General features: G+C 36.8%; 1 protein-coding gene across 3 annotated transcripts in view; it reads right to left on the reverse strand.

The window, feature by feature from the left end:
• The window catches only part of LOC127976931 (SLIT-ROBO Rho GTPase-activating protein 1), a 100,175-nt gene that overhangs the window by 18,024 nt on the left and 63,368 nt on the right, over positions 1 to 18,783 (reverse strand). For 2 of the 3 annotated variants that reach the window (XM_052581519.1, XM_052581521.1), the window contains exons 8-15: positions 17,228 to 17,329; positions 10,049 to 10,246; positions 8,335 to 8,419; positions 7,616 to 7,643; positions 5,985 to 6,087; positions 2,734 to 2,794; positions 2,008 to 2,085; positions 1,563 to 1,697 (exon numbers count right to left, since the gene is read on the reverse strand). In XM_052581519.1, the coding sequence (XP_052437479.1) occupies positions 1,563 to 1,697; positions 2,008 to 2,085; positions 2,734 to 2,794; positions 5,985 to 6,087; positions 7,616 to 7,643; positions 8,335 to 8,419; positions 10,049 to 10,246; positions 17,228 to 17,329 (790 nt within the window). Of the gene's footprint in view, positions 1 to 1,562; positions 1,698 to 2,007; positions 2,086 to 2,733; positions 2,795 to 3,996; positions 4,031 to 5,984; positions 6,088 to 7,615; positions 7,644 to 8,334; positions 8,420 to 10,048; positions 10,247 to 17,227; positions 17,330 to 18,783 lie in introns of all 3 variants that reach the window. The other variant, XM_052581520.1, reaches the window with a different exon arrangement.

The raw sequence follows: 18,783 nt of genomic DNA on the forward strand, positions 1-18,783 counted from the left end.
TCAGGTTGGCTGTGAGACACACACAGTACTTCTAAAAGCAGTCAGCCTCTGTAGAACAGAATTAAACTGATGTGACCTGCTCTCATCCAAAGCTACCATAGCGCACACAGATCACCGATTCATCCTCTGATAGCATCTTAAAATAGTCATGTCACCATTAAAAGATCTGGGCTTTTGGGAATATGCTACTTGTGTTATTCGTCTTACTTCAGCACGAAACTGGGTTTCCAACACGGATCCTGAGCAAGAGTAGCAATTTAAAGACACTGTCAAGTTTACCGCAGACAAGGCACATGTCTGCAGAAACACAACCCAAAGTAATATCCTACAGTGCAGTGAACACACAACTCTGACAGTCTAAATATAGATCTGCCGTGGACAGAGAACAGGAGAGGCCGTGTGTTGGAGGGAGTGTGTGTTGTGCTGGGAAGGGGTTAGTCGTGTGTAAATGTAAATGGCAGGGAATCCCCATTAGTCACACTCTACAGAATGTCACAGGCACAGGGCCGCATGTTGGTCGGGTGTGTATGAACACACGCCTCAACATTCCTCCACACACACAGACAAACAAAACCCACACAAGCATACCCATGGGCCCTTCATCTGGTGAACTCTGTGTCTAGATTATCTTGACATGTGGCCAAATATTTAGAAACAGCTGCCATGTAAAGCTTTTTGTTTTTTTAATTTTTATTTAAACACTTTTTTTGCATGTCAAAATTATGGCAGGTAAAACATCAAAGCAAATGTATCCAGGTCCAAAAATGCTTATGGAGAAAAATCTCCATTCTGTTCAAAAGTTTTCACCCCCCAGCTCTTAATGCATGGTTTTTCCTTCTATATAGAAATTAAGACAATGTAAATTATAAAATGTAAATACATTAAGTCATTATGATTCTGTAAATATATATTTTTACACAACATACAATAGTATAATTTAGTATAATTTTATACTTCTTATGTGTATGTTTCAATATAATGTTTATTAATATTTTATTTATAGAATATACTCATTTACTGTATGGTCATAATTTTATTAAAAATTATTTTAATCAGCCATACACTGTTCTTAGATCAGAGGACAACTTGGTATCAAAAGTGGCACAGCTTACCCCACTCCCCCTTAACTCGTTTCCTTATTCAGAGCTGCAGATCACAAACATCTCATTAATTCAACAGAAACGAGTGAGCATCATGGTGTCATACTGCGTTCATTCATTCAGCGCAGTGTAGCATCATCTATGATCATGATAAAGCAGGCTTTCTGAACTCTTTCAAACTCACACAAAGGCCCAGCTGAAGCCCTAACGTGTCATGCCGTGGAGGAACACACACTGTGCTGTAATGGAGTGTGTGTAAGGCTCTTAGCGTCAGCCTGAGGCACTGGACGTCTTGTCATACAGTGAAAGTATCTGTCCCACTGTTGGGGGCAAATGACTGAGATCTCTTTATGTGAGAGCACATGATAACAGTTCAAAGCACTGTTAATTCACACTGAGAATCAATGACAGATTTACAGCTGCGGGTCAACATAAAGCAAAGAAGAAAAATGAGGCACTTACTGACAAAAGAGATGAGATCATTGAATCTTTCCTTAGGAAACAGTGGGTTCTCCAAACCTCGAAAGTAGAGTTTCAGAACTCCCGCAACAGAGTTGATATCGTGGTTATTCTCTTCATCTGTCAGGGGATCATTACCTAAAAAGGGCATAATGTGTCAAATATGCTGAACAAAATATTTATATTAAAAATATTTGTACACACAAAGAACTGAAAACGTATCAACTATTTCGGTTTATCTTGATATACAAGAAATGCTGATGGGTATCTATATAAATAAAAAGACAAATGTTAAGACATGTAGATGTTTTTCCAAATAAAGGAAGTTTTTTCGAAATCATGCGGATTCAAATGACTCATTGAAGACCTAAGAGATTCATCATTATTCAGCAGCGACAGTGCTTTTGAAGCTATTTGAGATACCTCACACACACACACACACACCTACCTCTTTCAAAAGAGTTCTTGATATCATTGACTTCAACCTGAGATCCAGACACTCTGAATATTCCTTGATGCTGAAGGCCTTAAAAAGAGAGGGAGAGAAACTGTGAAATAACTGCTTAAATAAGACGCCTTCCAGTGTCCATTTAAATCCACTGGAAATAAAGGCCGGTCCAAAGACAAATCCCAACCTCAAAAGCTAAGCCCTGTGCTTTTGAAAAGTTCCCTTTTTCTAATTAAATATAATGAATGAAGGAGAGAGAGTGCAATCAACTTTTACAAAAACATCCGTCAGTCCGGATTAGCTTTTAATGGAAAGCTTGGCTGAGGGTCAGAAAAGATTAATTAAAAACTTCTCTATAGTTCCAGTAAGATGGCCACACACAGACAACTTTCAGAGCTCACAATAGACACACAGGATCTACAATAGTTTATACAAGGCCTTTTTGGACTGAACATCCTCTGACATTGACAGGAAAGCACTTCATTTAAAACACAAATAGATCTAAAACAAGTCTGTGCATGGCCTTGACTGGGATGGGACGGATTCGGAAAGGGGTGCACAAAAACATGACCTAGCCAGACTTCAGGACAGGTAACCATTGGATGATCAGACAAGTTTGAAGACAACAGCATAACTGTTAACTTCATCTGTCGGCTTTTCAGGTGACAATAGTTGGCTGTTTTTAAAGAATGGTTTAAGTTGCAAGGCCATTACAATTGAACTTACCATACAGGTTAATGAATCGAATACAGCTCTCAACAATTCTTGGTATTGCTTGTCCAGAGTCCTTAAAACAAGTCAAACATTGGCAGTAAATCAGGATGTGTGCTAAACAATCAGTCTAGCTCTAAATCAACTGAAAATATCCCACACACCATGTATCATTCATGTCGGAGATGAGAAGATAATCCTTCTTGAGCCTCAGAGCCTTTTTAAAGTGCACACCTAAGATTCTGTGTCTTATCTTGACTCAGACAGGAAATAAAATGACAACTAAGATCTGCGTGCTAATATGGTTCTTGAACATAAAATGAAGCCAGTGCCACCGAGGAAAAACTGAAATGCTTTAGTGAATCCTGCCTGTTTTGTGGGGTTAGAGCTATTTGTTCAGCATTTGGGAGCGCTCGCTCTTACAAGCTTTAAAAATAATGTTATCCGCTTTTAACCCATGGAATGTGCCAAGTCTGAACACTGTGAGAGTGCCAGGAACAGAGGCAGACCTCACAGGCGCTTCGTTTCCCAGCTATGATCAGCAATATGGTGAATACAAAATGTACTGCCGCAAACGTTTAATTATTAATACTGATACAAATTCATAAATCATAATCGAAACAGATGGAAAAGACAAGGAATGCTGGAAAACTATTTCTGCATTTTATTGTGCAGAACTTTACTTTCAATTTATATGAAAATTTTTACAATAATCCAATAATTAGTTATGTCTTTTTTTAATTAACCACTTATTTCCTTACTTTTCACATATTCATTGTTGTAATTAAAATTTAATATTAATACATTTAATATTTAGTAAAATCGTTACTATTTGGCATGTGTAAAGCACTTTCAAATTCTTATTATGATTATTAATTGTAAAAAAGTTATTTAATTTGTGGGATATTCTCTCCATTAAATGAAATAAATCAAAATTGGGTGCATTAGGGTCACTGAAGTCAAAAAGGATGAACTCTTGTCAAGCATATAGACACACATACTTTGGGGTCCAATAGTCTGAGACCACTAGTGAAAATGCTTTTATTTTTCATATCAAAAATTTAGTAAAAAAAATATTTCCTTACAATTAATACTATGGTAATGGTTTCCTCGTACCCAGTTTTCAATAGAAACCCAGAATCTGTGCAGTCTCAGGCATTAGGACACCACTGTACATGGTTCACACACCTCTTCACGATTAAGCAAAAGTTGAACTACTGGAAGCTTAGAAAGACATGCAGCAATGAGCTAATTAGGACAAGCCGACTGTTTCTGTACCTGGTGCCTTGTGTGTGAGTTCCGTCGTCCACGACTATGAGAGAAGGACAGCAGAACGAAAGGACAGAGAGCCAGAGAGTGAGAGAGCAGAAAAACAGAGGGAAAGAGGCGATCCCCAGGTTATTTGGTCCCAGCACTACAAGCCACCAACAAAAGCCTACAAAATCATTATTAGTCTTCCAGTGACAACATTAGCTCCAGCCTCACAGAGAGAAAAAGAGGGGGTGTGCTGATAACACTGAATCCTATTATCCAAAAACATTCTTCACCAAATTTTACAATGAAAATTAAATTATACATTAGGTATTAAAAAAAAAGGTTAGTTCATCAAAATACAAAAATCAGCCATCATTTACTCTTTGTATGTTGTTCTAAATTTTAACATACATTTATCCATGGAACAAAAAATAATAATAATGAATAATTAGTTAATAGTCTAATAATAGTCTTCGTCTTCTTCATACTTCAAAAGTGAATATAGTCAGATGGTGATGAACTCCAAACATGAACAGGAGAGCACCATAAAAGTGGTCAACGTGACTTCAAGATTTGTGAAGTCATACTAAAGTTTGATGAGCGCAACAGACAGAAAAAATATCTAAGCTTTGAAAGGATAGTTCACCCAAAAAAGAAAAATTCCCAAATTATTTACTCACCCACAAGCCATCCTTTCTCCGTTCAGATGAATACAACTGGAGTTATATTAATGTCCTGGCTCTTCAAAGCTTTATAAAATCAGTGAATGGGGGTCAAGATTTTGAAGCCCAAAAAAGTGCATCCATTCATCATAAAAAGTGCTTCACACTCCCTGGGGTTAAGGCCTTCTGAAGTGAATATGTGGAAAATCTATGTATAAAACTTAATAGACCGTAATCTCTGGCTTCTGCTAACTGTCGTGCGCGCGTTCATGAGAGAGTGGCGTTCCAGCGTAGGATGTAGGGCTAGCGTAAGCTCCAGTGAGAACAAGCTAGTCTCACGAGAACCAAGTTTTGTTTGCAGCGAAAGAAAACCAGTCTCTTTTTGACTTTTAATGCGCTGACATTTTTCTTTACAAATCCTCGTTTTGTACTTCTAATTCATGACCAGTGTTTTGCTCTCTCCGCTGTGCTTCTGCGTTCGTTGCTTCTCACCGGAGCTTACGGTACACCTACATTTGCTGGAATGCCTCTTTCTTGTAACACGTACGACGGTTAGCGGAAGACTACGGTTTAAAAGGTTATTCGAATATAGACATTTTTCTACACTTCACCTCAGAAGGCCTTTATTATCCCCCGGTACTTTTTATGATGGATGGATGCAGTTTTTGGGCTTCAAAATCTTGACTCCCATCCACTACAATTATAAAGCTTGGAAGAGCCAGGACCTTTTTAATGTAACTCCCATTATATTCGTCTGAAAGAAGAAAGTCATATACACATAGGATGGCTTGTGGGTGAGTATATCATGGGGTTGTTGTCTTTTTTTCGGTTAACTATCCCTTCCAATGAAGCCAACCAGCATTGATTCTCTTGTCTCATAACAGTGTAATTTGCCATATTTAAACTTAAACATTTTATTCTGTTTCTCACACAAAGCTTTCCAAACAAATTTTAAGGAACTTTTTACAACATCTGTCTCTAGTATTCACTTTCATTGTATGGAAAAAAAAGCTTTGTGAACATTCTCGTGTGTTCCACAGAAGAGAAAAATTCACATTCGTAACAACACAAGACGAGATTTCTATATTTTTAGGTGAACTATCCCTTTAAGAGGCTTTCATGATGCCCTGATGCATCTTTGTGAATGTTGATGCCTAAAGCTCACTTTATCTCCGTCATCTCACTTTATGTATACACACACACACCCAAACACACCTCCGTTTCTGCTCTGTTTAAAAACCTCCCCCAGCCATGATGATCAGTCAAGTAGAAGCAAATAGCCGTAGATCATAATTGCTTTAAGCGGCGGTTATTCAGTGCAGGTAGTACGGCACCCAAAGCTCTAAGTACCTTAACAAATGACTCCAAATTGCCATTAAACAGCTTAACGTTAAATACAGAGCGTGGCCTGGGCCTCTGTGTGCCAAACGGTTTAGGAGGAAGACTGGGAGGCCTATAAAGAGATGTTTACACTTTTAATCTTGAATGTGTTGGAAGCTTCAGCAAGCATGACTAATGAGTTTCGCATATACAGTCTATCGAAATTTTGTTGGGGACATGTGATTTCAGTGGGGTAAGCGGTAAGCTCCCATTGTGCCTAGTTCAGTGATCTGCTCACACCAATGTCCTGTTCATAAACTTCATTTCCACCGCACATCAAAGGCCATGGAAATGGTGTGGGAGTGTGAGAGATGTCCAAGCACGAAATCTTTTGGCTTGGCCGGGGCTGCTGTTGTTTTAAAGAGAAGCTCACATGGGGTTATATCTAAAAATCTGAGTTCAGTATCAAAATCAGTTCACTCTTCATTGTCTAAAGGAATATAGCAAACTTGCCCCTTACTCAAAAGAAGAGCTTTTTCACATGCGTTCAAACTGTGCCTCATAGGATGTCTCTGTGAGGTTAAATGTAAAGTGCACTATTAGTGCTAATCATTGCGGAAAAGAATCCTAGGAAATATTTCTGCACGGGTTTATGTTAAATTACGTTAAATTAAGCAGACATATGCATGTGGTCTACTGTTTTGATCTTATTGCTGAATGTGCTCTTATCTTTTCTTTTTAACTTACAGTTGTATTCTCTCACAAGTGCTTTTAATTTATATTATGGGAAATCTATAAATACCAGATGATACAGTAGATAGAACCATGAACAGTAAGACTGATAAATCGGACGAAAGAATGATAGAATAACAAAATAACTGATAGCTAGAACAATAGACTGGCAGACAAACTGATAGACTGACATAACAGAAGATTCAGATGACAGAATGGCTAACACAGTATAATGATAGAATGATGGCTAGAATGATATAATGATAGATACAACTACAGATAGACAGAATGAGAGCGAGAACGGTAGATAGACAGAACAAGAGATAGAATGGTACAACAAACAGAATGATAGAATGAGTGACTGACTGACAGAATGAACAACAGAAAGATTGACAGATGGAATGATGGACAGAATAATGAGTAGACAGAACAACAGATAGGTAGAATGCTGAAAAGAATGACAGAAAAATAGAAAAACAGAACAACAAAATGAAAAAAAAGAACGACAGATACAATGACAAAACAAACAGATAAAATGAAAGACTGAATGGCGGATAGCAAGACAGACAGACAGACAGATAGAATGATAAAAATATTATAGAAATTATAGATGGCTAGAATGATAGAACGAGCAACAGAAAGACAAACAGGAAAATAGAATGACAGAATAAATATAAAACAATATAACAACAGACAGATAATGTCTGACAGATCAACTGAGAGAATGAGAACGATATAATGATCTCGACAGAAGGCTAAATAGAATGACAGATATACAGACATAGATAGATAGATAGATAGATAGATAGATAGATAGATAGATAGATAGATAGATAGACAGACATACCCTAATATTATCATTGACACTTTATGCACTGCTGAAGATACAAACAAGACAAAAGTAAATAGGGCAGGGAATGTTTTTTTACCTTGTAGTTGCATACTCAGGCCGGTAACCTGTGTGAGGGACAGATTGTAAGAGAGAGAGACAGAGAGAGAGGATATGAGAACAGAGTTCTTCAGAGGCCCTGGGGAGGCTTTCGTTTATGCTCAGTAAAGCACATGCAGCCAGCCATCTGTCTGGAACTGGACATCCACACATACACCTTTAGGACATTGGTACATTTTGAAGAAACATTCTAAATTTCGATGCTTGAGCTACAGGTACCCGCTTAGCTATAAAAATATTTCATCCACGTGTCAGTACGCAGCAGGCAGAGTACAGCCTACAATCTTTAAAAAACAGACACGGTTGATTTTAGGCCAGGGAACATGGTTCCTGACAGCTTTGTTGATCCCACCCACACAGCGTTCACTCAGCGGCCCATGACAGCAGATTCTGGGGTGTTCACAACACAAAACTGAAATGCCCCGGGCTCCAAAACATGAAGAGGCAACATGATGAACAGATTTATACATGATGCGGGAATTATAATCCTCCATACTATCAAATTTAATTAATATGAAGTTAATATGAGGTTGCATCACCCACTTAAGCACTAGTGTGTGTCATGAGCAGCTTCCTGCTGGTTTCTACTGGCCAAGAGGATTATGATCCAAATGTGTTAGAAATGATCTCCATCATTGTGTGTTTTCAGTTCAAAGTGCTGACCCTCTGTTGGAAGGGACAAAGAAAAGCACACAATACCATCACCGAGGGTCCTCTTCAGTAGATCATGCTTTGCCTGAAGCTTTGTGATGAGATTGCTGCCCTCCAGATACTCGCGAAACTTCTGTGAAGAGACAGATGATTGAGACCAGCATTAGACCAAAAACATTTGACAGTAGGTTGATTAAAGCAAAGCACAAGAATTAACTTTTTGCCACATATGCCAATGGAGAGAGAATTGAGAAAATATACCAGCCATTATATTTGTTGCGAGCAATGAAACATGATGATTTTTTTCTCCAGCCAAATTAAAGAATAAATAAAAAAGTATATTAAATAATTTATTACGTAAATTATATATATATATATATATATATATATATATATATATATATACACACACATATATATATATATATATATTACGGTTGTGCTGATAGACGATAGTATCGTGTATCTACGATAGTCAGAGATATCGACGATAGCAGATAGTCAAGACGATATTACGCTCATTTTCCTATTAATGTATTAAATTATAATAATAATAATAACTATTATTATTTTTATTAGGCGGCCTATTATAATTCGGCTATCGAACTGCCCAGCCATTTCACTTCAGAACCGTGTTTTACACACAAACACACACACAAACACACACACACGAGTGTGAAGAAGCTCATTGCTATTCGAACCCGTGCAATCCGTCAATAAAAGAATATAAAGACAGCCAGATGTGCAATAATTCTAGGCAACTGTTTGTTCACATTTGTTGCAGAGCTGACCATCAGCATATGCTTTTGGAAGTATAAATGGAAGAAGTCCGCATCCACGCTATCCGTGTGCGCATCAGGATCACTCATGCCGAAAATATAACACAGGCTTAATGCATCAGTTCAGTTGAACTTTACTCCATATATACGAACTTACCTGTTTTGAATACTTTCTATTTAACGTGTTCGTTTATGTCCAATATTAGTGTTAAACTGTTGGACTTTAAATAAAATCTACTATTCATTTTCACCGTTCACATTTAGACTGATATCTTCCGTGCGCAGATGCGGCAAATTTGTCACAGGACGTGCGATATGACAGATGCGTCTGACTATATATGAAGCAGCGCTTTTAAATACAGTACTTTTAGATTTAAAGTTAGTTTATCAGTATGTTTGAAAGTATATATTTTTTATTATTGGTGATTCCATAGGTTCTCTTTCTCTCGCGCACCTGCGCGGTTTAAAACACCAAATGGTTCTGCTATGACAAGAACAAAGATTATATCTCTTGCCCCGCCCATGCACGAAAATATTGTGTATCGTCGATCTCACGGGCTGACGATATGACGATTTGAAAAATGACCATATCGCCCAACACTATCATGGCATCAACATCTATCTATCTATTATAGATCTATCCATATCTATAATATTGAATATAATATTAGGTTATGCCAAACTTTCTCTCAATGAGTGTGTTTACATGCACATTTTAAAGCCAATTATGCTTAAAAAGTCTAAAAACGCACATGGTCATGTAACCGCTGTAACCTGTTTTTTTTTTTTTAATCGGAGTAATGTCATAAACAGAGTAAGCATAAACTGGTCGACACCTATCAAAACCAACCAATCTTGGCAAATCTTTCTTATAATGCAGCTGTTTAAAGGTGAAACTCGAAAACATGCTTATGACATTTAAATAAAGAGACTGATTTAATTGAAAATAAATACTGGTAAATGTTAATGAAGCACAAACGGACCATAAAATAAAACTGCTCCGTCTCCTGTTGGTTGGCACGTCTCTTGGCGATGCTCGGCTTGCTGAGGTAGGTTTCCGACACGGTGGACTTGACTGATTCAGTGGAGCGGCTGTGATGGAAACATTCGGACACGTCATAGTCCTCGATGGTCACCATGTCCTGGATAGTAGTGAGAGTGGCCTCGGAGGTCTTCTTGATCTGAAATAGGACAACATTTTTAGTAGGAATGTCACAGTCATGTGTCAATGCTAGAGTCATTATTATAATTCTTTACAGTATTACACAACATAATTCTAGGATAGTCTTGCAACATTTATTTATAAGAATGTGTGTCAGTGCAAGAGTGATAACAGGAGAAACAAAAGTGCTAGGAAAAACTCATTAAGCACTGAATAAAAGACAGGGAGGGGAAAAAATCCTCTGACCATCTCTGCTTGACATGTGCTCTGTGACTAATAGCAGGCCTTGAGCAAGACACCAGACCAAAGAAATCAATTTATAGTGAGGGGAGCGGAAGATGACTTAAGGGACCATCATTCACTTGATGGCCTTGAGAATTCATTTCTGTAACTTTCCAGTGTCAGACGTGCAACATTATCATACAGTTCTAAATATCTGGAACTACCACTATATCACAAGAGGAACAGACTGACAAAATGACTGCAAAAGTGAATTGCTGTGAACTGTAAAACCAGTAACATATACACAGAATGAAGTATAAAGCAAATAATATAAAGCCACTTTTTTGTGACGTGTTCAATGCTTTAATTATAATTTTTCAGAAAATATAAACTTAAAAAATAACTTGATTCGATAATCATATCATAAAAATATGGTGAAAAGGTGAAGGCAAGGAGATAAAAAAAGAAGATGAGAAGATACTGAAAGGAGAAAATAATGAAAATAGTAATAAATATTAATAAAACGTATTATATATAATGATAAAATATTGATATATAATAATTAAATATATATAATAATTAATATATATAATATAATATTAAATATAATAGTACAAAATATATTATAATACATATAAATATTATATATAATAATATAAATATTATTTTATTTAAAGAATGTAAAAATTATATGTGTGAATTAATCTAATATTAATATAATTTAATATATATATATATATATATATATATATATATATATATATATATATATATATATATATATATATATATATATATATATATATATATATATAATTAATTAAAACAATAATTTAGCCAAGAAGAAAGCCGGTGCAATTTCTCAGAGGAAATAATAAAAAAATTATATAAAGATATATAATTTATTTATTTAGAGAGAAAGAGAAAGTTTACAATTTGTTACTAAACATATTTCAAAGATGTAATAATTTAACCAAATAAAACGGCAAAAAGGAGAAAGCAAGAGGCAGAAAAAAAAGATGGGGGAAAAGATGTTGAAAGCTGGTGCAATCGCTCAGTGTAAGCATTTGTTCATCTGCTGAAAGAGGCTGCACAGCACGCAAGAGCAAATTTCTCTCACGCTGACATGATCTCTTTCTCACACAAGCGCATACACACACGCTCACATAACTACATTGTGTATCATGTAATCTTGCAGCATAAAACTAAGGCAGTATCATCATCTAGTGAGCTCATCTCTCACTATCACATTTAGGCTGAATCATCCTTCACATCAATGGAGGATGACATACAAGTCAATGGAAACCAGCACTCACACTTTAAACAGTATGGATCCAGGTCACTGCTCTACTTGTGACTCACTGGCCTATTGTAGGGACTGAAACACTGAGAGATAATCACAGGTTTAAACCTGCCTCCTGACGTTGAACTGTCTTGTGGTCTGGTTTTGGTGAAGGCATGCCATTTATGGATGACATGCCACACCTGTCTTGTAGGATGTGGTTTACTGGGAAAGTCAACCTCAGCTGAGCCATAACAAAGGCAGACAGGTTACAAAGAGGTAAAGTGAGTGCAGGGGGAAGGGAAGAGCTTAAATTCAAGGACATGAAAGCAGTCCAAATTAAATTATATGGAAAATAAGAGGGATTTTTCTTTTTTAAATATTGTTAAGACCGCTTGAAAAGCCTCAGGTGATTAAAGCATGAATGCTAAATATAAACTAGACTTATGCTTTTTCTATGACTCGGCATGGCTCGGCTCACGTTTCGCTAAGTTCTAAACTAAACTAAAACTTGTAAAAGCTATATTGTATTAAAAAAAATAATAATGACAAAACAACAAAATTACTAAAACATTAAGATAACAAAATAATAGTATAGAATATTATATCAGTGATAGCAAAATAACAGATGCAGGTTTCACTCATAAAATGTGACTTTTCAAATGCATTGACAATACTTTTAGTATTACAGTTATACTGTATATATACTGTAGATCTTTACACGTTATATACACAGTAAACATTTGGCTTTTGTCATTTTTTTTTATTTGACTTTGTCATTCAATCCTAGTCGGCAACATACTACTTGCCAGACCACATCTCATGACCGAAATGCCACAAAACTGATTTACCAATGTACCAACTATACTTTTGTTCTTCTGTGGCTTTAGTATTATGTGTGTTACCAAATCCTTTCTCATTTGGAAATGCCAATTTGTTGATCAATTAACACCAGTATTCCTTTGACAATTTGATCTATAAGACTGACAAACAAGCTGCTCGGAGTAATAAGACGGCACTGAACAAAGATGATATTTTGGCACATCTGTAGCACTTCTGCAATCAACATTAGCACTAACAGAAGGGCCCAACAATCAGTACAGAGGCACCCAAGAGGGCCGCAATCAGACAATCAGTGCTTCACGCAGCAGCAGAAGCAGGACACAGATCTCCCAGCAGTTTATCTCCTGCAAAACAAACAGAAACTTCCTACGGAGAACTATGCAGTGCCTTAGTGGGGTTTTAGAGGCTGATGTGAACAGAATATCCATTGGAGCAGGCAAGAAAGGCGGCAGAGGAAGATAAAGGGAGTGGGACAGAAAGTCAGAGATAACACTGTTTATTCTCCTCTAAGAACTCCAATCTCTCTCTAATCTCTACAGCAAACACTATTTACATTATTCAAAAATGAGCTTGAAAAGAAGAATGGAAAAAAGATGAGCTGGCAGCTGGATAACTGCTGAAGAAAAATGAAAGGATAAAGCAGGAAGCTTGAAATGACAGACATATTCTTCCTTTGTGTCTGACAAAGGTGTGTTTGAGAATGAGGCGAAGCTGAGTGGTTTACGGCGGTTACACTATAATAATGTATTCATCGAGTCATTTCTTTTGTCATCTAATGCTGTGAATGTTCTAGGAAACAGCTGGACTAAGACTCAACACAATGTACAGTATCCTGTCATGTTCATTACAGACCTGGGGTCTGATGTCAAAAAATGCTTTAAGCCATCTGGAGAAACCAGGAAGTGCCCTGAACTGAAATCCTTCCACTTCCTTTCAGCCTTGTCATTGGTCCAGTCAACATAAACACCTGTCATTTAGCACATGTAAAGTACTAGTGATAGAACAATATAGTATATATATAATCAGATGATAATTAGGACTGATAACGGTGTTGTTTGGTCAATTAAAATGGCCGTTCCTCCAAATTGTCAAAGGTTTAGCAAAAGCTTTGTTGTTCTGTTTGTTGTTTTGTTATAAAAATATTTTTTTATAAATACATGAATAAGTACATTTATAAGTACATTTCTTTTTTCCATGTACGATTTTTAACATATTTTCAATATTCTGCAATTCTTCCAAATTTTGGTCAATGACAACAACCAAATATATGCACTTAAAAAAAAAAAAAAAGAAAAGTTTTTTTAACAAAACAATGCCTAAAGTAGGCTTATAAAATGTGAATATTTTTCATATTATTTACAAAGTATGTGAACATAAAACAAATAAATATAGAACACTGTAAACAAAACAAAAAAACTCATATTCCTTTTACTATAATGCAAAAAATGTTTAATAAAATTCTCTATTTGTAGTTGAACATTTAGTTCAACTACATTCAAGCTGTTCGCATCCTCGAGCCTCTTTTACTTTTTACAGAGAATGATATTTATACTAGAGTTGGGGTACTCGAACTTGGACTCGGACTCGAGTCCGGACTCGAGTCCAATTTTGAATGAACTCGGACTTGTCACGCACTCGGGTGAATTTGTACTCGGACTTGACACGGACTTGAACATTTTGGACTCGGAAAATATTCCGAGTACAGTCGAGTCCACGTCATGTGTAACAATAAAACCAGCATAAAATTGAAATGATAAATTAATGAATGTCTCCCCTTCTGTCATTTTACTGCACCTCACCGGCAGGCAGAAGTCTCATGCTTGCAGACGAAACACACGCACCACTCACTGGATATCAGTGTGGATTAGTTATGGGAAGTTCGACTCTTTTCCGCGAACCGGTTCTTTCGGACGGTTTGATTCAATAAACCGGTTGGAAAAAAAAAAACAGTTCACCGGATACATAATCCATTGCGATGTATTTGTTATTAAATTAACTTACGTTTCGTCAGATTGCCCTTCATTCAAGCCCTCGGTTTACCTGCACTCATAACATTAGCACAGAATCAGTTCAGAATCAATCACCAAAAGAATCAGTTCGGTTCAGACGCGCTGTGAGTCAGTCGGCTTCATGCTGAATCACGAATGCGCAGTATCATCAGCTCCTCGGTTCTCGAATCGGACGCGTCCGAAAGAAACGGTTTTCGGTTCAGTGTACTGATGATCTGAAAACTGATACAACCGGTTCTTGACTCGAGAACGAGAATCGCTCAAAACCCGGGTAGGAAAATCTGACAGGGTAGGATAAAATGTCAGGACACCGGCACGTGCTGCAGTTCAGTATCATCAGCTGCTCTACTCGTGTTCATGTTCTGTTTACTACAAACTCAGTTTGTGAATCTGTCATCATTAACTATAAATACAGTACAGATATTTCATTAATCATCCCTTATTCATATTAAACATGGAGTCTTTAGAGTCTTAATTATTGTCCAGCTTCCCTGAAAACCCCTTTGGCCCATACATAATCTACAATATACAGATTAGAAACATGTAGCCCCTATCTTAAAAAAAAACCTGTATATATATATATATATATATATATATATATATATATATATATATATATATATATATATATATATATATATTATTTTTTATTAAAAAATATATATTTTTATTTTTTATTAAACTATAAAAAAAATTATTTTTTATAGTTTTATCACACTTTCCGATGTTTACCAAAATACTTGAAAAATTTCACGCATGCGCAGTATCATCAGTTCATCGGTTCTCAAATCGGACGCCTCCGAAAGAAACGGTTTTAGGTTCAGTGTACTGGTGATCCTTAAACCGATGCAACCGACTACCAAAGACAGCAGCAGCAACCAACAGATGCTGCACAGCTCAGCATTGCAGGATTTGTAAGACCAGAACTGACCAAACAAGCAGTGCTACTTTATGATGCAAGTTCTCTAAGACAACAAGAAATTCATAATGTCATCATTAAGGATCTCCTCATTGGCTGCACTTTACCTCTGTCAAATGTGGGGGAGAGGCATTAAATAACTGAAATGTCATCTTTAACTGGAGGACAATATAGTGTGATACAATAATAAAATAGGTTCATTTGTATTTTCATGCACTTGTAATACAATAAAACCTTTGAAAACTTTTACGATAGGAAACTAGTTCTGTTGACATAAAATAAAAATGTTCAATGGCAATGACTAGATGTAGCAGTGGTATTTTTTTTTTATTACATTTTTATATTGCCATTGGTTTAATGGGTTGAAAGGTTAAAATATTAATAGAATGTAAAAATTTACAATACCAATTTATAATCTTTTTTAATTTAATTACTTTCTGGACTCGGGTGGACTCGACTCGGACTCGGCCTTTAAGAACTCGGACTTGAGTCCAACTCGGCCCCTTTTGGACTGGGACTCGGACTTGGACTCGATGTTTGTGGACTTGGTCTTGACTCGTACTCGACAAAGGTGGACTCGGACCCAACTCTAATTTATACTACAACCCGCAACGTTTCAGTTAGCTTGCCATTTTTCCACAACCATTTAACTTCCACAACAACAATGACAGGAGGCTGAGTGATCGTTCTTTACAGCAGATGATTTATCGGCTCTTTGTTGGAGAAGTCTACCAAGGACTGTACCTCCACAACAAAACCACTGCCTAAAGCAACTAAAGTCACAGGACTGACCGTTCCTAATGTTAAATCTGTGCAGGAGTAACTGTGATTTTGTCTGTCAAAACTGAGAAAGAGAGTCACGGCAGAGAAATAACAGGAAGAAGATAAAAGAAGAAGAGGGCAGATGTAATTCTAGTTTATCTAAGATGGACAAGATAGAGCCAAAAAATACTCCATCTTCCTGACCAAGTGTTTTTTCTCTGGAAGCAGGTTTCGACTTGATTCAAATGTTGCAGCCTTGAAGAAGGCAAAGATAATAAAATGTGAAAAAGACAGACAGTCTGCCGGAAGAAAAGGGAGACGGTGTATCTGAGAGAAGCTTCTCTGTGCGTCACTCGGGTTATCTGGAGGACAGAAAAAACTCTGCAGGGAGGAAAAAAAGTATTTCTTGTAAGTCCTCCCAAAGCCTCTTTTACGATCAGCTCCTGCCAACTCAATTAAGCAAACACATTGCGAAGCTGTCTCGCTCTAATGCAACAGGAAGATACGGAATGCACGTTCCTGAACTTGGCTAACTTATTAACAAGATTTTTTAATTCAATTATGCAGTTCAACGTCAGCTGAAAGGAACACAATCACTTCAGCACTGGTGATCATCTGATTCGGTTCTTATTTAGCAGATGCTTTATAATCCAAAGTGAATTTCTGGGAAAGCCTTTTGTGCTCAAGGGAACAAAAGTGATGGTACAGGTGATCATTTTGAACAACGTTGTTTTCTCAAAAACACAATCGTGTACATACATGCTATTTACATATTATTGTAGCCCAGTTTGAACTGAATACAGTGTTTTCTGCCATTTATATGTCTATAAGCAACTGAAAAAAGCACAAAAGTCAGGGCATGTCAAAACTTCTCCAGGCCCCCAAAACGCCCTTAGACCTCAGAGGGTTAAATGTACCTTCCATTGCTCCTGACCATTTCTGGTGGTGCTCAGGTCACCTTACCTCTTCGTTCTCGATCTTTAGAGTGGCCAGACGGGATTGAAGCTGCTGGAACCTCAGGAGGAGTTCTGCTTGCACTGGAGGCTGGGCCGTGATCTGACACACCTGAAAACAGACGGATTTTCAATTATAAAAAAGAAACATGACAGCCGCCTTTATCCCATAAACACCTACACTGGGGCTTTAGTGACACAAGATATCATTCACTACCTTCCCCTATAGGGCTGGGCGATAAATAATATCATATCGAGATGTGCATGTCTCCGTGTGAATGAGTTTCATTTCAGCCGTTTTATCCACTACACAAATTCAAAAACACTTGATGCGTCTACCGTCTCAATATATGAGGAGAGTTCACATTAACTTTATCTCCAGAAATTCTCTGAAAGTCCCTTCACAAACATTTCACTGTTTCATCTAAGAAAATCTACTGTCAAATACACACAGAAATACACAATCGAAGACCTTCACGACAAACCGCCAAAATAAAAGTTCAGTTTAACTTGAAGAAATTATGACAGAAAAATGTTACTACTGTATACCAAAATGCTTTATATTTTTGGATGTGATATTTTATATCATACACCTTTTTTGATGATAGATTTTACTCAATCAGAATAAAAAGTTTGGGAAGAAATAAAACTAGTTTCATGGGGCTCTAAATGGGGCTCTATCTTCCTCTGTAGAATTTAAATGTGAACGAACAAGTTTTGTTTCTGTTCATTCTCAAGGTCTAACAAACACAATGGTAGCATTTTCTTCTCCGTAATTGCTAAACAAATATTGTGCTAATGTTTTTGGCCTTATCGCCCAGCTCTCATTCTGATTCTGATTGGCTGACAATGTTTTCATTGTTAATCAGCTGGGAAAAACACTTTGAAAGTGATTCCAATGATATTGTTCCTCTGTGCAGTCATCATTACTGCTGGTGCGGATGCTGCTATTCCTTTAAATGTGAATGATTTTTAAAACTTCATCTTTATTGCTATCGTTATAGTTATAATTCTTGTTATGAACGGGCCTTTAGAGAACCTGCTCTAACAGAACAGAGCTCCCTAGAGGAGGAATCACATTTTCAAACAAATAACCAACACCTGGCACAATCATTATAATCGACTCTTATAAAGCAAAACCCAAGTTGCTTTCATTGACCAAGAGAGTACAGGCATGACCACAAAACAACAGGTTTTAAACTACGCGCAGACATTATATCAGTGACAAAATTGCCAATTAAGGGGGATAAATCCAATAAACAGTCTCTAAAACCTGCTTGAGGGTAAGAAATGCAATATGATTTGCTCTCAACGCTCTGCACTAACACTATGCTGCCAGCTGAGACACAATAAAAGAAGGATATGAAGCAATCCTGACCACATATAATTCAGAATTTCATTAAAACGCTTTTCTCCACTCTGCATCCTGTATGATCTCATATGCTTCAACACAGCTTTAGACAAGATTAACGTGAGGTTAATGGATGGGCTGGTAGATGTACCTTGGGAAATGCATGTTAAAATGAAACGTAATGTCTGCTTACAAGTTATTTTTAAGGTGAAGGA

The sequence above is a fragment of the Carassius gibelio genome, chromosome B18, assembly GCF_023724105.1.
Source record: "Carassius gibelio isolate Cgi1373 ecotype wild population from Czech Republic chromosome B18, carGib1.2-hapl.c, whole genome shotgun sequence".
Lineage (NCBI taxonomy): Eukaryota > Metazoa > Chordata > Actinopteri > Cypriniformes > Cyprinidae > Carassius > Carassius gibelio.